Source organism: Pyrus communis, chromosome 3, assembly GCF_963583255.1.
Source record: "Pyrus communis chromosome 3, drPyrComm1.1, whole genome shotgun sequence".
NCBI classification, from domain to species: Eukaryota; Viridiplantae; Streptophyta; class Magnoliopsida; order Rosales; family Rosaceae; genus Pyrus; species Pyrus communis.
In genome coordinates, this window is record NC_084805.1 from 23,744,268 (window position 1) to 23,770,450 (window position 26,183).

At 37.5% G+C, this 26,183-nt stretch overlaps 3 protein-coding genes across 3 annotated transcripts; all 3 read right to left on the reverse strand.

The window, feature by feature from the left end:
• Positions 1-6,465: 6,465 nt before the first annotated feature.
• Positions 6,466-10,577, reverse strand: LOC137729688 (potassium transporter 10-like). The gene is made up of 8 exons (XM_068468693.1): positions 10,458-10,577; positions 9,968-10,193; positions 9,473-9,718; positions 9,044-9,094; positions 8,674-8,934; positions 8,416-8,583; positions 7,831-8,085; positions 6,466-7,538 (listed from the first exon to the last, which is right to left on the reverse strand). The coding sequence occupies exons 1-8, from the start codon at positions 10,569-10,571 to the stop codon at positions 6,499-6,501; spliced, it is 2,361 nt and encodes a 786-aa protein (XP_068324794.1). The 5' UTR covers positions 10,572-10,577; the 3' UTR covers positions 6,466-6,498.
• A 3,179-nt stretch (positions 10,578-13,756) lies between these two features.
• On the reverse strand, positions 13,757-18,281 carry LOC137727872 (potassium transporter 10-like). The gene is made up of 8 exons (XM_068466709.1): positions 18,165-18,281; positions 17,522-17,750; positions 16,740-16,985; positions 16,024-16,074; positions 15,658-15,918; positions 15,404-15,571; positions 15,009-15,260; positions 13,757-14,790 (listed from the first exon to the last, which is right to left on the reverse strand). Exons 1-8 carry the CDS (start codon positions 18,276-18,278, stop codon positions 13,757-13,759), a joined length of 2,355 nt encoding a protein of 784 aa, XP_068322810.1. The 5' UTR covers positions 18,279-18,281.
• Positions 18,282-18,968: 687 nt separating this feature from the next.
• On the reverse strand, positions 18,969-25,547 carry LOC137727871 (potassium transporter 11-like). The gene is made up of 9 exons (XM_068466708.1): positions 25,215-25,547; positions 24,495-24,845; positions 23,925-24,150; positions 23,099-23,344; positions 21,911-21,961; positions 21,502-21,762; positions 21,221-21,394; positions 20,424-20,678; positions 18,969-20,093 (listed from the first exon to the last, which is right to left on the reverse strand). The coding sequence occupies exons 2-9, from the start codon at positions 24,654-24,656 to the stop codon at positions 19,051-19,053; spliced, it is 2,418 nt and encodes an 805-aa protein (XP_068322809.1). The 5' UTR covers positions 24,657-24,845; positions 25,215-25,547; the 3' UTR covers positions 18,969-19,050.
• Positions 25,548-26,183: the final 636 nt, after the last annotated feature.

Consider the following 26,183-nt stretch of genomic DNA (forward strand, 5'->3'; position numbering starts at 1 on the left):
GAGATGATCAAATAATGGTTTACATTGTTGACGAAGATGAGGATAGAATTCAGATACATAATTTAGTGACCCAAGGAATCTTTGAAGTTGAGTTTTATCAGTAATCTGATCAGGAAATTTATTAGCAAATTGGATGACTCTATCAATGGGTTGGATGGTTGACTTATGAATATTATATCCTAAAAATCTAATGTTGGTCTGAAACAACTTAATCTTAGATGCAGAAACTACTAATCCATTGGACTTAATTATCCTAGGAAACAAATGCAAATGTTTCCAGTGTTCATTTATTGATTTTGAGTATAAGAACATCATCAATATAAACAATTGAAAAATGACTGTATTGATTAAAAATCTCATTCATAATATTTTGAAATTCACTTGGAGCATTCTTTAAGCCGAAAGGCATTACATTCCATTCATAATGTCCAAAAGGTGCTATAAAAGCTGTTTTGTATTTATCATTTTCATGAATTTGAATTTGCCAAAAACCTGATTTCATATCAAATTTTGAAAAAATAACTGCTTGAGAAAGTTTCTTTATCAAATCTTTTTGAGTGTATTTATTTCTGAAAACATTCCTTCTTGGAATATTCTCTTCAGCCTCAATATCAGCACTGAGACGTTTTTTTGTTTCTTTTAAAAGGTTTATTTAAAACTAAAAGTTGATGATTAATCTGACCTGCTTCGAAATCAGATTCTGTTGGAGAAGTTTGTTCTCCTTGATCCTGGGTATGAGGTTGGTAGCTAGGATGTATGACTTGAGAGGTCGTTTTGACTGACTTTAGCTTGATATTAATCAAATCATTGATTAATTCTTTACTAATGCTTGCTGTAACAAAATTTCAGTTCTCAACAAACAAGAAGAATAAGAGGATATTCTTATAGAACTAATAAGTAAAGTAGATGACCTTGAACTTAAATCTTTCTATCTTAAGAAACTAAAGAAAGTAGTTTCTTTTGAAGAACCTGGCACTAGCCAACCTCAACCAACTCCAAAAATCTCTCTTAGCACAACCTTGGAAAGGTTCAATAAGATGAAGAAAGAAATCACAATAAAAAACCTCCAACGTGAAGTTAATAAAATCAAAGAAAAAAAATTAGGTTTCACCAATCAGAGTCTTCATATCATAGGAAAACAATTAGATAAAATTGAAACAAAAATTGATAAACTTTCCCAGCCAAAATCCATAATCAGGGAAAAATCCCTGGTTAATTTTCTAGAATCTTCTTCAAAGGCGATAACCTTGAAAACAACTTCCACAAGTCAAAAAATTGATCAAATGTTATCAGAATTAAAACAAGAAAAGACAGATCATGTCTTAAAACACCCTAGTGATTCCTAATAAGAAGTATCTTCATCATTCTCTGAGTTAGAAACTGATTCAGATTCCATCCGAAAAGTTGAACAAGCTTTTCAAAATCTTGAACTTAAAAGGATTACCAATAAACGTGTCAACCCAACATCCCTTACCAAAAATTGGTATCCCAGACCAACATATCCGGATATTCAGTTTGAGGAAAGAAACATTCTAAACCAATTCTGAGTCTCCTCTGATAAACTCTATGAATGGAATATAGATGGTTTGTCAAAACAAGAAATTCTCAATAAACTGCAACATATCTCTATGGTTGCTAATAGCTATATTACCAATCATAATCTCAGCCAATCACAAGTTGTCGACCTTTTGGTCACTGGATTTATAGGAATGCTCAATTCCTGGTGAGAGAAACATCTCACAGAACAATCCAGAAATGAAATAAAAAATGCTGTTAAAAAAGATGAAGAAGGAATACCTATTTTTATCATAGAACACTATTTTCATTATGAAGAATATTTTTATCACATCTGATTTTAATTGGCATAAATCTCTTACTCCCAGTCAATTCATTGAGTATTTCAAATTCAAGGTAAATACCGATCAATCGTTTGTTCAATTTTTCCTTTCTGTTTATAGCCTTTGGTATAATATCTGTAAGCCTAATGATCATAATGACTGTAATCTTGATTGTTGTCCTCATAATTTCTACCATTGTCAATAGACGGTAAGCTTCCACCTTCAGAAATGGTATTCTAAAATCAAAATAATAATTGACGACTTTAAATGGTATTCTAAAATCAAAATAATAATTGACGACTTTCATTTTGAAACTATTGCTTTGATAGATTCGGGCGCAGACTTGAATTGTATTCAAGAAGGGTTGATTCTTACTAAGTACTTTCATAAGTCAAAAGAAATATTTAGTGCTGCTAACCAGTCACCAATGCAATTAAATTTTGAGATTCCAAAAGCGCATGTCTGCCAAAATGATATTTGTTTTAAAACCTCATTTTTTTAAATCAAAAACATTTATGATCTAGTCATTTTAGGTCTCCCTTTTATGAATTATTTTGATTACATTCAAGCCTAGACCAACATTTTCCTTCATCAAACAACAGACTTTAGTCATTCATGGTTCATAACTTTTGATAAAAGTTTCATGCTAAATTTTCCAGCATGGTTTCCAAAATAGTGGTCTACTCACGACCCAACAACCAGTTTACTGCCAGATGATCTCATGCAAGTTTTATCAAATGGTTTCTAGAAAAGATTTGATCGCAGCTGTTTCGACGATAGAATTTCACTTCTACCGTTGTTCATGGAAAAATACAAGGTCCTTTGGATCATGAAATGGAATTACAAAATTGAAACAGGTGAAGTCTACCGTTCTAGGTGGGTTAAATTCGACTATCAAAAAATCATCAACTTGGTTTCATCATAATTTCACATTATTCCTGTCCCAATGGTATCTCCACCAACAACAAAGGCATTGCCAGAAATTCCCGAACAAACACAATCCTTATTAGACATTAGTCCTTCATCCTCTCTCAAAGGAAAGACTAAATCATCCAAATCATCCAAGACAACAAGTTCAAAGAAAAAAGAGAAATCCTCACAACTTAAAGAATTAGCAGACAAGCTTATGGCAGAAGCAGCTGTTTCTCTTCCTCAGAGATCTTCAATTGATTGATTGTCTTTTTGACATGGCATTCATTGGCATAATGGCCATATTTGCCACACTTGTAGCAATTTCCTTTTTGTTTTGGATTTTTGGAGTGGATTTTTCCAAAGGGTTTCCTCTTTCACTTGTTATTTTTGGGTTTTTCATAAAACTTGTTGGTTTCAAAATGTTTATTTTTGGATCTGTATTTGGGATAATGTCTACCTGAGTATTTATTGGAGTACTTATGATAGACTCGTGATTTTCTCTTTTTGTTGGAGGGAGCAATATGAGGTAATCCATATTGTTCACAGAATGTTCCTAGCTCATACCTTGGCTATGGATTTGTTTTTGTTAACTTGTTTTGAAATTTTCATATCGATACACATTTTCAAACCTTCCTTCTGGATAATATTAATTATATTTCCATAAGTAAGGGTATGATATGGTATGATACCTTCTTCGTTAACTAAGACACTTCTAATTTTGTGTGCAAAAAGATTTGGTAATCCGTTTATAAATTTTTCTTTCCAAAATGGTTGATTACTGTCTTCTCTGAGCATGACTCTAGACATGAACACATCTTTGTACCATCTAAAGTCGCTTAAAGTAGGACATCTCAGATTGCTGAGTTGATCATGGATCCTGGAGGTGACATTACTAGGTGTTCCTATGAAATGTTCTATGATTGTAAAAAGCAATGTGTGCTTTGCTGCACAATGAAGAAGAAGAAACAAGTTCCAACTCATCAGACACTTCGTCTTAGCCAGTCAAGTGGGCCGATTATCAAGATTCTCAAGATCCATTTGAAATTTGAATTTCAAAATGCAATAATTTGTAATCATTTAAATTTTACCCATGTAAATCGTACAGTAGCAACCATATGATTTTATCACCAAAAGCAGCAATCATTTCGTCAAAGAACTATTCATGAATAGTAAAATTACTTTTACTATTCATCGATCATTTCAACAGCAGCGGTGTGAATCCACAATAAAAAGCATCATCATTCGCTAGCCTTTACAACTTTTGGCATATGCAAGCAAACAGGATTCCCAGCCTCAATCATCTCATTCAACTCTACAAAACCAAAGCTCAAGCTTCTTTCATAAGGGAGTTTCGTCCATCATAACTGAGACTTCTGTGAATTCTCTGAAGAACAGAAGCCACCATTCAGTTCCATCCCATATCCAGCAAAATAATAAACACCTGTATTTTCATTTTCAATCAAGGATGCCTGCGAGCTCTTGGATTTCTTTTTTACAGAATTCCATAACTTCTTGACTCATTTGAATGGGTCTGGCTTTGGTTGTGATTTTGGATTCATTAAACTCCTTGATGTAAGGAAGTTTAACAATGAGCTATTTTCGATGCCAAAAGGCATTGGAAATATCTGAACAGATGTCATTAACAAGTTTCATTTGAAAGTTATTAATGACTTCTAACAAAGATTTATTTGTTAGCTGTTCTTCAATTCTTTTGTGATTAATTTCTTCCTTCAAGAAATTAATTTGTTGTGTTTTATGAGTGATTAAATTGATGGATCGCGATATGCTTGTTGTAATAAGATTTCTTTATTTTGTTTGATTGATCTGTGAATTTTATTAGTAGATTATTTAGATCTAATTCAATGGCCAACAATAACTCTAGATCCAGCTCTTCAGGATGCCAAGTCCTTGAAGGAACATAACCCTTGGCCTTAATATACAGAGTATATTATAAAGTCATTGGCAGAAACATGAATTTCCAAGCTTTAACTAAGAGTCCTAGAGACCACACACTTTAAATTCAAACCAATCAAGAAAATGCAAACATCAAAGTTCCTGGAACCATTAGGTGCTCAAATATCAGTCTACCTTCAGATTGGTGTTATATATATAGCATGCAGTGGGTATTCTTGACTACGTCCATACTCAAGGGCTGGACTATGTCAGCAACTGCGTACAAACAATACTTTCAATATGCGCCTTCTTCGCTCGCGTATGTCTGTTTGTTTTGAATATATTTGGCTTCACTGCGTTCACTGTGTATTCTCTCTGATTTTGTCAGTTGACGAAGATGACTGCGTTGCTGTTGAGCGTGGCTGCGATTGCTGCGACGATGCTTCCGTATCTGTCATTCTTTGAGGATCCGGAACCGGCGCCATTAATCAAGGAAATTAAGGAAACTGAGGAAAAGGACGTGATAATCTTTTGTGGCATAATTTTTTGATTTGGGTAACTTGCGTCGTGCCCCTTTGCGTTGTGGCCTCCGACACATTAATAAATTAAGTTTCGTTTTGAGCAACTTTAATTTAAGGGTACCAACTACCAAGTAGGGGAAAATCGAATCCTTTATGTTTCATCTAATTAATTTGCTATGTCAACTTTCAAATTTTAATGAAATTGTGATGAAAAATTCAGATTAATCTTCCAATAGGGATGTTTGATTTGTTTATTTATTCTTTCTTCCTTGTGAATCCTTTTCCTTATCAAAGAACGATGTCATAGAAGTTATACCTAGTTAGGGGGGACATAAACCTTACCCTTCATAGAACAAGAAAAATGAAATACAAAAGGGGGGGGACATACACCTTACCCCTTTTGAAAAAAAAAATTACAGGAAAAAAGAAAAAAAAAAGGCGCGGGGGGGGGGGGGGGGGGACATAGACCATAACCCTCTTGAAAAAGAAAATACAAGAAAAAGATTGGGTGGACATACACCCAAACCCCTCTATAAACCTTAAAAGGTAAGAACCTGCAAGACAAGCTGCAAAACGAAAAAGGAAATCCAAAAAGATTAGGTAAAAAAGGGAAATCACACGTCAAGAAGGGGAGACAAACTTGTAGGCTGGCATGCCCAAGAAATCTGGGTGCAGAAGAGGAAGAATCTCTATAGGAGGAGCGGAATGCCAAACAAGTGAAGATGAGAGAAGCCCTAAATTGGCTAATTTGTCGGTAGCATCATTTCCTTCTCGAAATGTATGAGAGCAACGGAAAACCATGTTTTGCAATCGGAGAATACAATTGTTCTAGCGTGTCTGGAGTGACCAAGGAGGAGAGAAGGATCTAGAAGCGAAGCAAGATATCACGTTAGAAGAGTCACTTTCAAGCCATAGATTTTGCCAACCCCGCGCATGACCCAATTCCACAGCAAGGATGACAGCATGGAGCTTCGCATAGAAAGAAGTGCGATGCCCCAAGCTTAGGGAGAAACCACCAAGAAAATAGCCTGCAGAATCTCAAAAAACCCCTCCACAAACCACAGGACCCGGATTACCTTTAGCAAGGCCATCAGTATTAACCGGTGCGTGCAAATGGTTAATTAACTTAAATGACCGATGTGAGATCTTAATTAGGTATTTAACTTGTTACTTTGAAAAAATTGGCCAAAAAATATATCGGTGTGAAGGAGGTTTTTGATCCAGTTAAAGTAAACTGAAATGGATGACAATATGTAAGATTGAATTGTTAAAAGTTTACAAGATTCTTCGTCCAGAAAAAAAAAAAAAAAGAGTTTACAAGATTGATACAGATGCTACACATAGAAAACCTGCCCGACATCCAAGAGACTCTCATGAGGAACGTTGAACATTACATTGTTTTCCCTACATACCCTCCTAAGAAATGCATATAGGTAGTCGATAGCGATCTTCTTCCATAGTTTCGATTCCCTCCCAGCTTTTACGACTGTATTTCCAAGTATGTGCACCACTCCTGCATTTCTACAGTTGTTCAAGAATTCTATCTCATCAGCCTCGGCCTGCCTGCTTGCCGGAATGGAGGTCCTGTTGTTTGCATGCAATGGAGAATCGTAAGTCACGATCGAGTCCACTGATTCAATTGACAGGTCTACTTGATTGAAGTGATGTATATTACTGCTATCACTCAACTGGCCATCTCCTGATTGATTAGTTTGTTGGCCAAGTAAACTAGGTACATCAGAGTTTGGTGACGCCTCCATCAGGGACTCAAGCTGGACAAACATGAAAAGGTTGTGAAAGAACTTGTTCTCCAAATCATCATCCTTTTTATGGTAGTCTTTATAACCACACCTTACAACACAACGAAACATATGGAAGTTCTTGGCTCCAATCCGCTTTATAAGGAACCGCTCATCTTCTGGGACTGTGATGACAGGAAGGTACTTCACGCAGACAAAGACAACAACAGAATGGATGGCGGGTAGGTTGGTGATAAAGTGAGAGAAGATCCGGGGAACTCCACTTGCTAGCTCAGTGTACACAAGGCCAATCCCAGGTATGCGAACCAGTCCTAAACTTGGACCAAGTCCAAGAATCCATGCCATTGAAACCTTACTGTGCATCTCAGTCTCGTAGCATTTGACTGTACCATAATGCCAAACATACATGATGATAAAGAAGGCTGCTGCGATCACAAGAGGAACCCAGCCCCCTTGATTGACCTTGAGGAGTACAGCAGAAGAGTAAGTGCCCTCCACAACCAATGATGAGCCAGTGAAGATCAGGATAAGAATCCAATGGCAGCGCCACACTAATATCATGACAAAAATCATAAGCAATGTGGTTACCAACATGACTACACAAACTGCCGTCCCTGTTGCAACACGTAAGATTATGTTAGTTGGTGCAATCTTAATCTCAACCAAGAAGCTTGGAATGAGATACGACAAGTAACAGTCAAAACAGAAGTTTGAGGAGAGAAAATTTTACCCTTTAATCCTAACTGCCATCATAGATTTCCTAATGCTATACAAAATTTTCATAGAATTTGAAGATGGCATATAATATGGAGGAGGAAAATTCTTTATTCACTAATGCTATGAAGTTATGTTTTAACATAGGAAGATACGTGCACAATAAAACAAGCGACGTCTGGTTTAACTTACCACTGGCATTCCCTAGGTTGGTTTGATTTTTAAGCCCAGCTGTAACGGCAATGCACAGGATCATAACAATCCAATTAATTTCTGGAATATATATCTGGTGACGGTATTTCCTTGATGTATGCACAATTTTGACTCTTGGGAAGCAGCCTAGTGCATCTGCCTGCTTGATTAATGAAAAAGTTGCAGTTATGGCGGCTTGACTTGCAATGATAGCAGCTCCAGTTGCAACAATAAACACGGGCCAATATATGCTGTCTACAAGAAGTTAAGAACGATTAATCAGAATCCTTCGGCAATGCATTACCATAAATACAGGACATTCATGCCACTCTAACTATATATGTAAAGTTTAAAGGGTTTCCTTGAACAATAGATTTCTACTTTACGTGAAATTTGAGTATCATAGCACGTTCACGTTTCGAAGAAAATACCGTACACTAGTTTTTCAAATGCGACATGCTATCTTGTATCAGTATTCTGACCATACAAGTATTTACTTGGTATCAGTTTCGGCAACATGGAAACAATAAACACCTAAACCTAAATGTTCATGTTATATTTTATAGTTCAAGAAATTAAACAAACCTGGAATGGAATGATAAAAAGCACCAAACACGTTATTTGGATTTTTCGCGAGGTATGCTGCTTGACCACAGTAGGCTAATAGAAGGCAAGGAAATACAACCACTGTGAAAGCAAGTTGTATGGATGGAACTGAGAAATTGGATAAGTCAGCAAAAAGTGCTTCAGTACCTATGAGTGTTCACAACCAGTCTTCAGGGACTAAGTCACAAACTTGCTTGAAATTCATAAGTAAAAGAGGATGGAATGTTGAAATTTTACCTGTTATAGATAGCATAAGACCTCCAAGGGATGTCCACCCATTTTTTCCTCCCCTCTTAAAAAATCGATGTACATATATAGGTGAAAAGGCTTTTAAAATCCTTCTATCATACTTCCAAATATTGAACATGCCAATTCCTCCAGTTACGAGAAACCAAAGGAGTACGATTGGTGCAAACAGGAAACAAAGTTTATCTGTACCATAAGGTTGCATACTAAACAAAAGTACCAGTATAACAACAGCAACAAGCACGACTACCTCTGTATAACAAAAGAGTAGCAATGATTAGATTTGGCATAAATGATAGATGAGAAACATACAAGATGAAACAAATGAAACAGTATCTTTATGCCAAGCATATGGAGATACCATTACTAATCTCAGAGTGGCGTACGTTGATCCCCCCAACCGCTGACAGAACTGCAAAATATAGCATCGATAAGTGTTGCTTGTACTTAGCAAACAGAATATATCTGGTTAAGCAGCTTCCAATAAAACTGATAAAGAATATCAAAGAACGTGTGTAGAATATTTCAATGTTCTTACTTGGTCAAAATGCATTCAAGGAAGTACCTTTTACCATTAGAAAGAAGAAGATAACAGTTTCATAATTAAGATTGGTCAGGGTGCAAGGGATTACAATACGCTTCCTTACAAGTTACTTCTTTAGGAACTAATTACGAATGTTGAATGTGTTAGGATACCCCCATAAAACAAAACTAGATAATTAAGCAAATTACCAATGAGGATAGTTAGGCAGAAGAATGATATTACAACATCAACAATGAAGATGGTTACCTGATATGGCTGGAGTCAGAATCCCATCCCCAATCACCGCGGAAGAGCCAACTAGGACAAGAATAAGTAGTGTGCTCTGCATAAATGTATTTCCCTCCAACCATCTCCTGGTTCTTGCAGCAAATGATTTCTCACCAAATTTAGAACGACTATATGTTGTGAGTGCCTCATCCGTTTGGTCTTGGTTAGGAATAGCCTTTATTTTTACATATCGACAGAGTAATGAATAGAGAGCAAACGTTCCACCTGCAACCATGAGGAGGATAAGTTTACATGAACTGAAAATCGCAGAATCAAATAGAGAAATTTACCTCATTTGGCACTACATTAGAACAAAGCATAACAGCATCTATAGCTCTCAATGTTAATGTCGCAACAATCAAACATAGATGCTTTAGATTAATGATCTGAGCATAGCGTTCAAGGCCTATGGTAAGATTAGAAAGGTAGGGAGGGGAGGAGCTTATATAAGTATGATAGATTGAGATCAATTACCTTCACCATTGTCATTTGCTCTGCAGACAATACAAACGTACTTCAGGAGTATAATAAGGGTGAGGGAATAGATAATAACAGATAAAGCTTCAACCAAATCCTCTGGGTCACCAATTCCATCAGGAAACGTATTGTAGAAAACATACAAAGGAGATGTGCCTAAATCTCCATATACAACGCCAAGGCTTTGGAATGCTACCTGCACGAGCGCTAATGCTGAAAATTTCTGAAGGGCATAAAAAAAAAGTGATCAGCAACGGGAGCAAAGATAGTTCAGAAATACCACAAAAGCTTCAAGATATGTTACATCCATGTCAGATATAGACAGATACGTTCGCTAATACATGTAATGACATCTTTTCAACCATATAGGACGAGAAGTGAAAATCAATAACAGATGTAAATCAATCGACTGCCTATGTCAAAAAATAAAACCATTCGGGACTGACATTTGCGCAGTTTCAATAGGGGTGAGGGAGTGAGATAATACCTTTTCCTCGTGCATGTTCCTCAGCCTTTTAGCCTCTTCATCCATGGGCTGATCAAGCTGCTGATCCAAAACCCGAACGCTGCTGCTCTTATCGGTATTTTCATCAGCAGCCATTCGAAACCCGATAATTCAAGCGATTCTACTTCCTTTCCACCAATTCACGTCTCCACTATATTTTTTTCAATCCTTCCCTCTATATTGAAACTTTAGTCCTAACTGAACAAAATCCAGATCCGATATCAGTAAGAGTCTGAAGATTCCGGTTTCGAATTACTAACAAATGACCAAGGGAAAATCCCAGAAATAACTAAACATCAACCTGCGTTCCCCGATCAAAATGCTTATGATCAAGTATAAAAAACAGTAAAAAAAAATAATTCAAGTGAAACAAATGTGCACTGCCCACAAATCCAACACAGAAGAGAACAAGCTGACCAAATTTGAACAAATACCCAGAACTCCATTGAATGCATGGCAGTCCAAGAACCCCCAGCACATAAATTTTACACAGAAAATGCAAAACAAAATAGGAAAAGATGGAAAATTTATTAGTGTTATTACCTGGTTGCAACTTGCAGATGATCTTCCCAAGTGGGTTTTGCCTCATAGGCTTCGAGTAGCCATTTGAGTATTGAAACGAGGGTGAGAGAGATGAGCACGCGCCATTTTCTAAGAGCAAAACAGGAGTTAAAGACTTCACCCTCATGTTGACCAATATTAAACGACTTCAGTTCATGGAGAATTATATTAATAGCGTGACCAGATAACGTTATTTTTTCCAAGTCTCATTTTTTCAATAATAATATGGAAGATTCTAAACGTAGGCAACTATAAGCACGATGTTTGTGTCTATTTTATTAGGGCAATGATTGTATGCCCTCCCACTTTTGTGCCCTCCGTGTTCTTATATTTGTGTGGTCACAATTAAATTATGTCAACATTGTATATTACTATTTATTTTTGTCTTATTATCTTTATAAAAAAACAATATAAAATGTTGACGTGATTTAACCGTGACCACACAAAACAGGAGGGTACGGGAGAACACCGAAAATGGGAGGGCAGACAATTTTTGTCCATTTTATTAAGCAGCTGAAATAATAAACAAATCAAGGGTGGGTGTTGACTTATTAGTTTTATAATTTTTTGTTTTTGTTTTTTGTTGCGTACATTGATATTTTTACATTAAGGGAGGGGGAGTTCAGCGAAACCACACAATGAGCAGCCTAATTTGGTATCGAATTTGTCATCCACAAGATTTGAACCTAATACTTCTCACTTCTAAGTGAAGAAGAATACTACCATGAGATTCAAATTAGTTTTGTAATTAAGCACAATAAAATATTCTAGAGCACAGGAAAAAACAAATCAAGGGGTGGGATCAAGGGTGGGTGAGGTCATTTTATTTTAAGAAAAATAAGTATAACGAATTTTGAAGTCTAACATATTGATAACATCAAGAAAGTGACTTAGAATATATGTGGCCGTTGAGCTTCACACGTGACATAACCTGCTCTAATACCATGAAGAAGTTGAAGTTTCACCATAAAATCAACTAGTAATATAAAAGTAGACCAACTTATTTAAAAATTCATGCAAGATCCCTCCTTTCTTGGACATGAAATTTATTTTCAACAATTTTTCACAACCATCGAACAAAGACTTTGTGAATTGACAACATTAAAAAAGTAAGTTATCTTCAATCCATTCTATATTGAAGAAAATAGTAGCAATGTTAATTTTAACTAATTGGAGTAATGACACTTTAATTAAAAATTTATAATTATTGGTCCCTTAACTCATGAAATATGTAACTATGGTTCTTTTCGTCAATCCCATCAAAATTTTGTCAAAATGAGTCATGTTAAAAGAATCATTGCTACAATTGGGTTAAAAACTATTGCTTCAATTGGATTAAAGTCGAGGGACCACTTCTCCGATTGGGTTAAATGAAGGGATCATTGCTACAATTTTTCTCATTTAGTTTTTCATATTTGCCCCTTGATTCAGCCTTACATGTGTGACACTAACTCATTTTGAAAGAAGTTCTAACGAAGTTGACAAAAAATGCCATAGCTGTCAGTTTTGATGAGTTAAGGGAACAATAGTTACAGATTTTCAATTAAAAGACCATTGTTCCAGTTAGATTAAAGCTAAGAGAACATATATTTGGTTCTAAAATAAAAGTGAAATTACTTCATTCGTCAAGTCCTCAGAACCTGCACTAACGTTCAAATCTCATTTATTATGATCAAAGTATTTTAGAATATCGGCCTGTCGAAAAAAAAAAAAGGTGGTCTTGTTCGAGTGAGCTTGTGTTTTTCTAGAGCAATCATCATGCTTCTTTTAGCAAATTTTGGAGTGAATGTTCTTGACCCGATAATGATACATGAACGCAAAAATATACGCTCCATTGCATGTAAGTTTTTTTCGAAATTAAGGTCGAGGATCCGCTCGCAGGAAAATTGTCACATCCTGGCCCGGGACGGATCACTTCATGGGCCCACTCCACTATCGTAGCACGATATTATCCGATTTGGGCTTACCATTCCCTCACGGTTTTGTTTTTGGGAACTCACGAGCAACTTCCCAGTAGGTCATCCATCATGGGATTGCTCTAGCCCCCTTCTCGCTTAACTTCGGAGTTCCTACGGAACCAGAAGCCAGTGAGCTCCCAAAAGGCCTCGTGCTAAGTAGGGATGAGAATATACATTTAAGGATCACTCCCCTGGACGATGTGGGATGTCACAATCCACCCCCCTTAGGGGCCTGACATCCTCGTCGGCACACACGCGATCAGGGTTAGGCTTTGATACCAAATTGTCACATCCTGGCCCGAGGCGAATCACTTCCCGGGCCTACTCCACTATCGTAGCACGATATTGTCCGCTTTGGACTTACCATTCCCTCATGATTTTGTTTTTGGGAACTCCTCGGGCCCGCTCCACTATCGTAGCATGATATTGTCCGCTTTGGGCCCCGATCACACCCTCACGGTTTTGTTTTTGGGAACTCACACGAAAACTTCCCGATGGGTCACTCATCCTGGGAATGCTCTCGCGCGCTACTCGCTTAACTTCGGAGTTCCCATGGAACCCGAAGCCAGTGAACTCTCAAAAGGCCTCGTGCTAGGTAGGAATGAGAATATACATATAAGGATCACTCTCCTGGACGATGTGAAATGTCACAAAAATCCACACTCTAGTGGTCCGGTTCCGAACGTTGAATCCTTTGTCTAATGGAGAAGGCAGAAGATGATTTACCGATTACCAATTGTTAATTATACTATCAAAAAAGTTTCACACATAGAAAATCTGTCCAACGCTCAAGAGACTCTCATGAGGAACATTGAACAACACACTGTTCCCTCTGCAAATCTTCCTAAGAAATGCATACAGGTAATCAATCGCCACCTTCCTAAAAAAATTTGATCCACCCCTAGCGTGTACCACAGTGTTCCCAAGTATGTGCACCACTCCTGCATCTCTACACCGGTTCAAGAACTCTATCCCGTCGAGCTCCACCAGCTGCTTGCTCGGCGGGACAGAGGAGTAGGCCAAACTCTGGCCGATATGCACCGGAGAATCATCAGGTTCGATGGAGTCTACAGATGTAATCGACAGGTCTGCATTCGAGTAAGGTATGCTGCTGCTGTGGTTGTTCCACATGGCGTCCTGGTTGAGTATACTAGATACATCAGAGCCTGGAGATCCTTCCATCAGGGACTCAAGCCGGACGAATGTGAAGAGATTGTCAAAGAGCTTTTTCTCAAATTCGTCGTCCCTATTGTGGTCGTCCTTGTAGCCATATCTTACAACACAACGGAACATGTGGAAGTTTTCGGGTCCAATCCGCTTAACAAGGAACCGTTCTTCTTCTGGGACTGTGCAGACAGGAAGGTACTTCACGCAGACAAACACGACAACAGAATGGATGGCGGGCAGGTTGGTGATAAAGTGAGAGAAGATGCGGGGGACTCCAGTCGCTATCTCAGAGTACACAAGGCCTATCCCAGGTACCCGAACCAGTCCTAAACTGGGACCAAGTCCAAGAAGCCATGCCATCGACACCTTGCTGTGCATCTCAATGTCATAGCGTATTTCTGTACCGTAATGCCAACCATACATGACGATAAAGAAGGCCAGTGTAAGCACAAGAGGAACCCAGCCTCCTTGATTGACCTTGGGGAGTACAGCCGAAAGGTAAGTGCCCTCCACCACAAATGTTAAGACACTGAAGATAAGTACGAGAGTCCAATGGCAGCGCCAAACTAATATCATCACTAACATCATCAGAAATGTGGTTACCAACATGACTATAACAACCGCCGTCCCTGTCGCAACACATAAGATTACATTAGCTGATGCAATCTTCATTTCAACCAGTGAGCTTGAAATGGGAAATTTGAACGCTTCGAGGGAAAAGTTGTAGATATGAAAGAAAGTAATCGAAAAGGATGAACTTAATCGGTTCATTCAGTACGTTATAGCTTATTACATGTTATTGTAGGACATGAAGCTGTAGCATGTGGAAACAAGAGGAAGAACTTACCGGCAGCGTTCCCAATTTCAGCTTGATTTCTAAATCGAACTGTTATTAAGATGCAGAGAATCATAAGAATCCAATTAATCTCCGGAATATATATTTGATGACGGTTCCTCGATGTATATACAACTTTGACTCTTGGGAAACAGCCAAGCGCAAGGGCCTGCTTGACTAATGAAAAAGTGGCGGTTATGATGGCCTGACTTGCAACAATAGCAGCAGCAGTTGCAACAGCAAACACAGGCCAATATATGTGCTCTGCAGAAACGATTAACCGGATTCTTTCAGTGATAAATCAGAAATTACCATAAAAACAGGGCTTAAACATATGATGTATATTTACATTCAAATTGTACTTCGTATTAGTTTGATACCAAACGAAAAACACCCAGAACACGAACCTGGAATAGAGTAATGAAAGGCATCTATTACGTGATCTCGGTTTTTCATGAGGTAGGCAGCTTGACCAGAGTAGGCTAAAAGAAGGCAAGGAAATACAACAACAGTGAAAGCAATCTGTATGGACAGGACTGGGAAATGCGATACATCAGCAAAAAGTGTTTCCGTTCCTGTAATGGTTCGAAAGCGGTATTCAGACTATTGATCAGAATAAAGAAGATGGATCAACTGCCATAACAGCATAAAGAATTTTTACCGTTTATACAAAGCACGATACCACCAAGCGATGCCCACCCAGTTATACCTCCCTTCTTAAAGTATACATACACATACATGGGTGAAAAAGCTTTCAAAACGCTAGTGTCATATTTCCAGATGTTGAAGATGCCGATTCCTCCAATTACGAGAAACCAAAGGAGCACAACTGGTGCAAACAGCCAACCAACTTTCTCCGGACCAAATTGTTGCACGATAAACAAAAGTACCAGTATAACAACAGAAACAAGTACAACTACGTCTGTATATAAAAATATGTAATCAGATTTGGAACATTGATAGATTCATTAACAGAAAGGATGAAGCAAATAAAAGACGGACTTTACATCCGGGAGCATGAAGATACCATTACTAATCTGGGACCGTCCCACATTGATCCCACCGACCGCTGACAGAACTGTTAAAGATAGTATGGTTAGCATTGCATATACTGATCAAATAGAATATGGTTTAGCAGCTTTCAATGGAACTGGGAAAGAATCATACTCACCTCATTTGCATTAAAGAAAACATTAAGGCCTCGTGCAAATTGAACTCAATGGAAACAAGGCCTTAATGTCCCCAGACAAATTGCACAAAAAACCAATATGAAAGCGAGTTATACAAATAAAGCTTGCGCAAAATCAACTCAAAGTTCCTCCTGAATTTAGACAAATTGATCGCTAAGGGATACCCCTGAAGTGGTCCCTAGAAAAGTTTGAAATTTCATCCGTATAACTCTCTTTCATATTGCTTTTTGTGCAACGAAAATGTGATTGGCAGAAGTTGTGCAGATAGTTACAGAAAGTGAATAACATATTCAACTTAGGAGCATATGCTCAATATAACGGCAACATGAATATCATTGGAGACAAGAAGTTCACCGCTGTTGTCTACTAATTACAAATAGTATCCGATAAACCTGGCTTATCCCATCACTTGTTCATTTTATACTTGCCTAATCTCATTTACTTTCTTGTGTAACCTACTCACTTTCAATATGTCGAAAAAGATCTGAATCTGTAAGCATATTAAAAACATACGTAGACAGAAGATTGATCCTACTACATGAAGATAGTATACCTGATATGGCTGGAGTAAGAATCCCATCCCCTATCACAGCGCAAGAGCCAACCAGGACAAGAATAAGAAGTATGTTCCGCATGACTGCGTGTCCTTCCAACCATCGCTTGGTGCATTCAGAAAATGATTTCTCACCAAATGTAGAACGGCTAAATGTTGTTAGCTCCTCATCACTTTGGTCTTGGTTAGGAACGGTCTTTATTTTTGCATGTCGACAGAGTAATGAATAAAGAGCAAATGTTCCACCTGCAACCACGAGGAGGATAAGATTACAGGAACTAAATGCTGGTAGAAACAAACAGAGTAATTTGCCTCATTCGGAAGGAATGTATATCAGAAAACTGCATGTTTCAGTATACTAGTATCAGATCAGAAGTATATGTTTCAAAGGATGCATAATATTGGTCAAACGTTTCTATTATGTAGGTGCGTTGTACACATTTACGTAATGTTTGTACACTAAACTTTCGTCTGCTCCCTCTTCCCTACCAACTTTACTCCTCCCACTTTCTAATTCACCAAATCTTCAGAAAGAAAACCTTCCATCAATTCTTCCCAAGGGAAACAAAAATAAGAACCACCAATCAATCCTAAGAGGACGAAGAGGAAACGAGTAAATGAACTGCACGGTTGGGGCAACATTAAACAACTGAACAAGCTCGAAAAACCATCCATAATCTTTTATATAAATCAGCACAGTTAGATTTAGATCAATTATCTGAGCATTTCTTCAAGTATTACCAACTAGTATAAAGGGAATTTATCGGTTGAGATCAGTTTACCTTGACCGTTGTCATTCGCTCTACAGACAATAAGAACATACTTCACGAGTACGATAAGAGTGAGGGAATATATGATGACCGATAAAGCTCCGAGTAAATCTTCCGGGGCATCGATTCCTGCAGGAAATATATTTTTGAAAACATACAAAGGGGATGTGCCCAAATCTCCATAGACCACACCAAGACTTTGAAATGCAAGCTGTAGAACCGTTCCCACTGAACAATACGTCTGAAGTAAACAAGGAGCAATCAGAAACAGGACCAAAGCTAGTCCTAAAAAAACACATTAACCTTAAATATAAGTTAAGGTAGCACATTGAGAACATGCCCGGCATGAAAAAGTTTACAATCAATAACAAAATTCTGACTAAATCTAATTGAAAAGAAAAGCTTTGGTAGGACATCCCGACCATACCATTCGTAGGACACAAATATGCATGGGACCTATATTTTGGACTCACCCGACCCCTGTTACCTCCAACCAATGTGGCGGTATTAAGGAAGTTTCTCTCCTAATTGAAAATGAAATCCTTTGGACAATTTCATTTCACTTATCCCTATCTCAACAACTTATACAAATTAAAGATTTGAACTTTGACATTTCTTGGTTTTAGAGAGAGAGAGAGAGAGAGAGAGAGAGAACCTGGTCCCCGTACACATTTCTGACCGTTTTAGCCTCCTCGTCCATTGGCTGGTCAAGCTGCTTATCCAAATCCCAGACCCCGCCTTTTTTCTCAGGGTCTCCATTGTCAGACATTGTTTGCAGTGATCTGCAACTCAACTGATTCAAATGGGTTCCTCTTCCCCTGCTCAAATGTCACCTATCCGGCAACAATTTTTCAATTTCTTCACTTGGGTAGTTTTTGTTTTTCCTTTTTTTTCTTGTTGCTTTCTTCTGGTACCCCAGAATTTGCTTGGTGCTTGGGACAACAGTTTGTGGAGGATTAGGGGCAGGAATTTTTACTCATCTCATGTTTTTCGGGAGGGCAATGCAATAGGATGGTTTGCTGCCTCGCCTATTTATAGATTTTGCATTGCTTACATGTAATAATGTAACACGCGTGAATTAAAACGAAATACGTACAAGACAAGACCTTTGGAGAAAATTCAGTGACACAATGCAACAAGCACGTAACTTTGCCATGCAATGCAACGAGTTTGTCGCGTTAAGAAAATTCAACTTTTTTTTTTAATAACATCTAGAGTTCAAAACATCAATTGTATTATGACAATAAAAAAAACTTGACGTTTGACACGCTTTCTGTTTAAAAAAAAAAAAAAAAAAAAAAAAAAAGGACTCATTTCAAATTGTTTTCTTATAAACAAAAAAAAAAAAAATTACAAAGGGGATTCTCGACCAATGTCAAATACCAGAATTTATATTTCTTGTGTCAAAAGCTATAAACAAGTACCAAGTTTAACACGACTAGCAAAAAACAGATACACATTTTTTTTTGTGCAACATTCTGTACCGTTTAATTTCATTCCTAATATTATACTATGTACTCGCAGTTGCAATAATAAAAAAATTACACATAGAAAATCTGTCCAACATTCAGTAGACTCTCATGAGGAACATTGAAGATCACACTATTCTCCCTGCAAATTTTCCTGAGAAATGCATAGATATAATCAACGGCTATCTTTTTGTAAAACCTGGCATCCCTCCTTGCTCTCACTACTGTATTCCCAAGTATATGCACCACCCCGGAGTCTCGACAATCGTTCAAAAATTCGAGCTCCTCCATCTCATTCTGGCTGCTCATCTGCCCTGATGAACTCACGGTAAAGTTCGTGTGCAATGGAGATTTAGCCGGCACAATTGCGTCCACTGATGAGATAGTGAGGTCTACTGTAGATGTGGTCGTGTTGCCATTATTAATTAAGAGGCAGTCCCTTGACCTCTCAGTTTGCTGGCCATAGATGCTGTACTCATCTGAGTCTGAACACCCTTCCATCATGGAGTCGAGCCGGACAAACACGAAAAGGTTTTCAAAGAGCTTCTTCTCAAAGTCGTCATCTTTCTTGTGGAGGTCTTTATAACCGTATCTTGCAACACAACGAAACATGTGGAAGTTCTTGGGGCCAATCCGCTTGACGAGGAATCTTTCTTCTTCTGGTACGGTGTATACAGGGAGGTACTTCACACAGACAAAGACAACAACCTGGTGGATTGCGGGCAGGTTGGTGATGAAGTGGGAAAAGATGTGGGGCACCCCGCTTGCAAGCTCGGTGTACACAAGTCCTATCCCAGGGACCCGGACCAGTCCTAAACTGGGGCCAAGCCCAAGGAGCCATGCCATTGAAACCTTACTGTGCATCTCAAACTCATAACGTTTCAACGTACCATAATGCCAAACATACATGATGAGAAGAAAAGCAGCTGCAATCACAAGAGGAACCCATCCGCCTTGATCAACCTTGAAGAGTACAGCAGAAAAGTAAGTGCATTCCACAAGCAGTGACAAGCCGGTGAATATCGCGACAAGAATCCAGTGGCAGCGCCACACTAATATCATGATTAGAGTCATAAGCAATGTAGTTGCCAGCATGACTACTACAACTGCCGTCCCTGTTGCAACATAAAATATAACTCAATTGAGTGCAAGCTTATTTTGGAAGGATGAGCTTATACTAGTATAAAATTCGTCATAAATTAATTTCACAACAGCAGGTCAGTAGCTATTTATCTACATTGTCTCAAAATAGTTCACCAACTCCCTACTACTTCACCTCCTAGTTTATCTCAAATACTTCTCCCGTCTCTTATTTTATTTGAAGTTTTCAACCATTTTCTTTTTCAAAGAAGTTTTTGCAATTACATTGCATGTTCTTCGAGTCCAGTTTCACAAAGTACAGAATACAGCTTAGCTCCACTAGATTTAGCAGAGGATGAACTTACCATAAGCATTTCCAATTTGGCTTTGTTTTTTGAACCCCGCAGTCACAGCAATGCAAAGAATCATAAGGATCCAATTAATATCTGGAATATATATTTGGCCGGGGAACTTCTTTGATGTATGTACAACTTTGACTCTAGGAAAACAGCCAAGTGCAAGAGCCTGCTTGATTATTGAAAAAGTTGCTGATATTGTCGCTTGACTCGCAACTACAGCAGCTAAAGTCGCAACAACGAAGACTGGCCAGTATATTTTTTCTGCAGTAAGAGAAACAGTAAGCATCTTTGGAACAACACACTGCCTACTTACAAGACACTATATAACTCGTTTCCCTGCTTTTTCTTAGATTATGTTGGAGATCGAATAGAGAAATGGGGCAGTGAAAATTCTATACAAAAAATATTAAATACCCACTCCAAAGACTATGAAATGAATTTGGTGTCATATCATTCTAATGATTTTCTTTAAAGCAATCACATTAGTTTTGATTGAGTAATCTCCCAAAAAGAAAAGCAGGGACTCAAAGCTCGACTGGTAGAGAATATTTAGTATTTATCCTGACACCCAAAGTTGAAGATTGAGTGTGCCCATCCCCCTTTGACCTCCATTGTACAAAAAAAAAAAAAGAAAAAAAATAGACCCAACAAGAAAGATACTGAAGAGTGAAGAGCATGTTCTTTAAATTCCATCAAAAATTATATTTTAAAATGTTATGCCTCAATTTCGAGAAAATCGTTTATGTGTACTACCATTTACGACATGGTCATCCTTTAAATGCAAAACAAAGATTAGAACAAACCTGGAATAGAACGATAAAATGCTTGAAGCAGGATTTTGTCTGAATGATTTTTCACAAGGAAGGCAGCTTGTCCGCAATAGGCTAAAAGAAGGCAAGGAAACACGACTGTAGTAAACGCAATCTGTACAGCTGAAACTGGAAAATAGGCAAGGTCGGCAAAGAGTGCTTCTGTCCCTGTAATCATTCAGAATTTGCCATCAGAATCCAACATAGCAGATGTGTTAAGAGTTCGGTGAAACTTAAAGAGTTGGAAAGTGAAATTAGGATACTTAAAACTTTACCTGTTATGCTAAGCATAATACCCCCAAGGGAAATCCAACCCTCTCTCCCGTTCCTTTTAAAATACCGAAATATGTACACAGGGGAAAAAGCTCTCAAAACAGTACTATCATGTTTCCAGATGTTGAATATGCCAATACCTCCAATTAAGAGAAACCAAAGCAGCACAATGGGAGCAAAGAGCCAACCAACTTTATCAGTACCATAGTGCTGCATGCTAAACAGACCTACTAATATTACAACAGCAACGAGTACGACATAATCTGTACCACAACAAAGAAAGTATAAGTTAAGAAATAGTTCACAGTAGTGACTGAGAAAGATGCAGAGGCAGCAATAATAAAAATTAGACAATTATATAAAAAATAAAAAATAAAAACCAAACTTTAGCTCCAAGGAATCTAACGGTACCACTTTTCATGCCAGGGCTGCTTACTTTGATCCCACCAGCAGCTGATAAAACTGCCAAAAGCAAAGCATAGTTAGTCATTTTCTAATGGACCTGAGGAAAATAACACAATTTTAACTTAAAATTATATTCATGTCTCACTTTTTGATCAAATTAAGTAGCAAAAAAAACGACTCCATGTTGTTTGGGAAAGATAACTAACGTAGCGAACCGCAATAATTGGGAAAGAAGGATGAGTCGAGACAAAAGAAAAAGCAATACAGTTGTACTTTCCTAATTATGTAAATTAAGTTGAGTAGGTGTGTTATAGTAAACAGTTAAACGAGTAGAAAATCTTAAGCAGAGAATTTTTTCCCATTTCAATCTTTTTCTGCTTCCAAAATCAAGAGAATAACATAGAAGATGTTGTTCAATTATGTGGTGCCTAAATCTCCAACTTTAATTGTCTTCTATCTATGGATAAAATACTCCTCTATCATGTCCGGTAGTACAAAGTACAGGATTATGTGACGGTAATCAACTTCCACTTATTTCAATCCATGAAACCAGAATTTTCTTTTTTCAATTAAACCTGTGACGCAGCCAGATACCAAGACTAATGGAATTCACTCTCTTGAGAACGGTGAAGATATTGACTCCTTAAAATGAGGACACTGATGGATTACTAAGGAAATCATTGAAGTACTTAGAGAAACATGGAAAACATAAGACTGCGTAAGCATGCAGCACATCAGCAGATCATTTCCTGATACACTGTCATGTGATTTGTCGGTCTTTGAAATTTTGTTATTTATGGATCATGGGTGCTTCCAAGAACATTCTTCGGCACTTGCTTCTTGGCATGGTCCTTAAGTATGATGAGGAAACTAATTTTCTGTTTGGAAATATATGTTAGAGCTTTCCGAATCCAGCACTCTACGTATTAGCTTAGGGCTAACTTTTGAGATTGTTATCCATGCTGATAACAACACTCACCCCTACATTATCTACTTCTAGCTTTCCTCTGTTTCTAGATTACCCCTTGTGTATATACTTCTTATGCACATCGGTTGTGCACCATTGGGCCTCTCCTTAATTAAAATCTTTTAAATCATGGTTCCAAAAAACCGCAGATAGAACAATAAAGGATGAACACAGATGGATTATTAGGAGACAGATCAGGAGAACGTCTACTGTGGAGGGATGTGTACCAGATATAGCTGGAGTAAGAATCCCATCTCCAATCACCATACAAGTGCCTACGAGGACCAGAATAAGAAGGGCATTCTTCCTTGATGCATACCTCTCCAACCACTTCTTGGTTTTTGCAGCATATGATTGTTCATGGAAAGTAGAGCGACTATATGTCGTTAGGTCCTTATCAGTCCGGTGTTGGTTGGGAATAGTTTTTACATTTGCGTGTCGACAGAGCAATGAATAAAGAGCAAATGTTCCACCTGAAACACAGAAACCACAAATTTCATAAGACTTTACGGCAACTCACTACCACAAAACGTAACATACAACTCTTGGAGACATGCAGTTCCAGAGCATTGAATACAAAGCAGAGACAGTATCATGTTTAATCAATTTCTGAAAAAAACAACTATATTAGGAAATTTGTTCAACACCTCCTCTATTCTAAATCAAGAAGTTTACATGTACCAATTGTCGCCAAAATAAACAGTTCATTCGTAAATGTAGCATCACACATTGCTGCGAATAATCAACAGTGACATGAGCTTGGGATTAAATTGGTAAGTAAAAAAAGTTAAAGGCGTGCATTATTAATGTTAGCCGAACACTAGACACTAGTATATGCTACTTTTGTAAACAACTCCGCCAAGAGAATTATTTTCCTTAGGAACTAGTATAACATACTTCTCTGCCAAAGATTACTTTATACTTTTAAGCGTAAATTTTAAAAGCATATTGGAACTGTAATAGTAAACATGTGCTTTGTCCAGTTTACAATCCCATAAAACACCAGAACATTTGAATTTGATGGAGCAAATCTACAGGTAGAGTTTGGTTTACCTTGACCATTGTCATTCGCCCGACAAACAACAAATACATACTTGAGGAGCGGGACTAGAGTAAGAGAGTATATAATCAAAGAAAGAGCTCCAACCACATCCTCCGAATCGTTAATTCCATGGGGAAAGGTATTGTCGAAAACATACAAGGGAGAAGTACCCAAATCTCCAAAAACCACTCCGAGACTTTGGAATGCAAGCCGCATAAGCAACAGCGAAGAGAATTTCTGGACAATTGAAGATTGGATCAGGAAACACAATCAAGAATATACATTATCCAGAATCCACTAATATCAGGCAATTACTCAACCTTTAAGCGTATACCACTTTGCACTCGTTTTGATAACAGTTGTATTATGTCCTACAAATACTACACAAGAATTCCAGATAATTACTTACTAAGTGTGTTCCCAGAAGGTATAAATTCATTGACAGGAGTAAAAACTCTTTTACTTCATTGAATTACTTCTAAACTCTTACATATTGGCATAAACAAATGTGTAAGGGGGGAGCGGGAGGATGACAGAAAAAGAGGGAGGGAGAGAGAGAGAGAGGGAGAGAGAGAGAGAACCTTTTCCCTGTACATGGTTCTAAGCCTGCCAGCCTCCTCATCCATGGGTTGGTCAAGCTTCTGATCCAAAACCCACATACTGCCTTTGTTGGAGTTATCACTGTCTCCATCAACCTCCACTTTTGAAGCCTTTGAAATTTCAAATGATTCTACAGCTTCCATAATTTTATTCCTTCTGGTATCCCCTCTCACTCCTCAAAATCCAAATCCCACAAATGGAAAACTCGAACAAAACCAATATCAACCTACTAAAAACTGACTTAAAGCTTGACCCAGATCTTCAATTCTTTATAAAAATCCACTCCCAATACAGCTTTGAATAAAAACCCAGCAACAAAAAGGCAACACAATCTGGCCACCAAGAAGCAAACAACAAACAAAACAGATGACTAGGATGTTATGTCCAGTTCAAAAACCTTATCTTTTAAAACAACAAATGACAATCCAAAGGCACTATGTAGAAATTGACAGAGCTCATAAGATTAGCACCCCCCAAAAGTTTGAAAGAACAAAAACCAAAGTTTTAGTATTTGATAAGAACCCACCAAGAAAATGAATTAAAAGTAAAGTATGATACTTCAACTCAGTGGCAAATAAACCCAAAATTCAGAAATTGACAAAACCCAGAAACCAAATTTTCAACCGAGGACAGAAGAGGTGAAAGAACACCTCACACAGAAAAGGAAATGGCAGAAGAGACAAGGAAGTGATAATTATTACTTTCTACCACTGGAATTCCCAGGTGGTGTTAGCTGGTGGGGAGGCTCAGTCTCAGCCACTTGATCAAGAAGTATCCCATGAGGCACTAAAGCAGGGAAGATGAACACAGAGAGAGAGAGAGAGAGAGAGAGAGTCGGTTTTCTGCAGGAAAAAAAAAAAAACGAAAGGGGAAGTTCTTTGCTCTGCAGGTTTTACAGTGGCCGTTTTGGCTGTTTATTTGTTCAAGGCACAAGCTTTGCAGCCAAATAACAGAAAGAAAAAAAAACACGGCTTCCTTAAGGAAAAGAGTTTAATCACAAAGCATCTATCTGCCAATTAATGAGAGAGAATCTAGAAAAAGACGCAGAGAAGAAAGAGAGAGACAAATAATTTGTTGATATAATTAACAGATATTCTATTAAAAAATTAAGATGTCATTTTGTATAATTTTTTGGCATGCATTTTAACGTAGTTAAGTTAGTTATAATAGTATTTTTTTGTCGTCAAATTCTGATTTGAATATCTTTTAATTTATAAATTATATTAAAACAGTTAACAAAATAGTTAGAACAATGTGTTCACCGTCATTTTAATAAGAATTCTCCTCTTATAATTTAGAATATTTAAGTTATTTTAAAGAGAGTTTTAACGAAATCTTCCGGTATTATTCATTTACAATACTTTTTTATCCTTTTAAATAAAACTCAAAATTTTCATACTATTTTCATTAGTTTTCATTATTTTAAAATATTGACCGTAAAAGAAGAAAACTTCTTCATTAAATAGACGAAAACTAAGAGACAGTTAAATAAGAAGGTTAAAAATGAAATGAAATTAAAATTTTGTAGTATTTGATATGTGAATCTCTTTTCAAATATGTTTATTTATGACGTGGGCAGGGTGTCACTTGTCAGTAAAAATTACTAGTGTAAGACTGTTGTGTAAAGCTTTTTAATGTCAGTAGTGGGCCCATGAAACTGATTGGTAGAT

Excerpts from the sequence above, each read along its gene's own strand:
- LOC137727871 (XM_068466708.1), bottom strand. The coding sequence starts at position 24,656 with ATGGAAGCTGTAGAATCATTTGAAATTTCAAAGGCTTCAAAAGTGGAG. Across the intron at positions 24,151-24,494 it reads GAACCATGTACAGGGAAAAG|AAATTCTCTTCGCTGTTGCT; the intron begins GTTCTCTCTCTC and ends TCAATTGTCCAG. Across the intron at positions 20,094-20,423 it reads CCAAATTGGAAATGCTTATG|GGACGGCAGTTGTAGTAGTC; the intron begins GTAAGTTCATCC and ends ATGTTGCAACAG.
- LOC137729688 (XM_068468693.1), bottom strand. The coding sequence starts at position 10,571 with ATGGCTGCTGATGAAAATACCGATAAGAGCAGCAGCGTTCGGGTTTTG. Across the intron at positions 10,194-10,457 it reads GGAACATGCACGAGGAAAAG|AAATTTTCAGCATTAGCGCT; the intron begins GTATTATCTCAC and ends TATGCCCTTCAG. Across the intron at positions 8,935-9,043 it reads CCACTCTGAGATTAGTAATG|AGGTAGTCGTGCTTGTTGCT; the intron begins GTATCTCCATAT and ends TTTGTTATACAG.
- LOC137727872 (XM_068466709.1), bottom strand. The coding sequence starts at position 18,278 with ATGTCTGACAATGGAGACCCTGAGAAAAAAGGCGGGGTCTGGGATTTG. Across the intron at positions 17,751-18,164 it reads GAAATGTGTACGGGGACCAG|ACGTATTGTTCAGTGGGAAC; the intron begins GTTCTCTCTCTC and ends TGTTTACTTCAG. Across the intron at positions 16,075-16,739 it reads TCTTACTCCAGCCATATCAG|TTCTGTCAGCGGTCGGTGGG; the intron begins GTATACTATCTT and ends TATCTTTAACAG.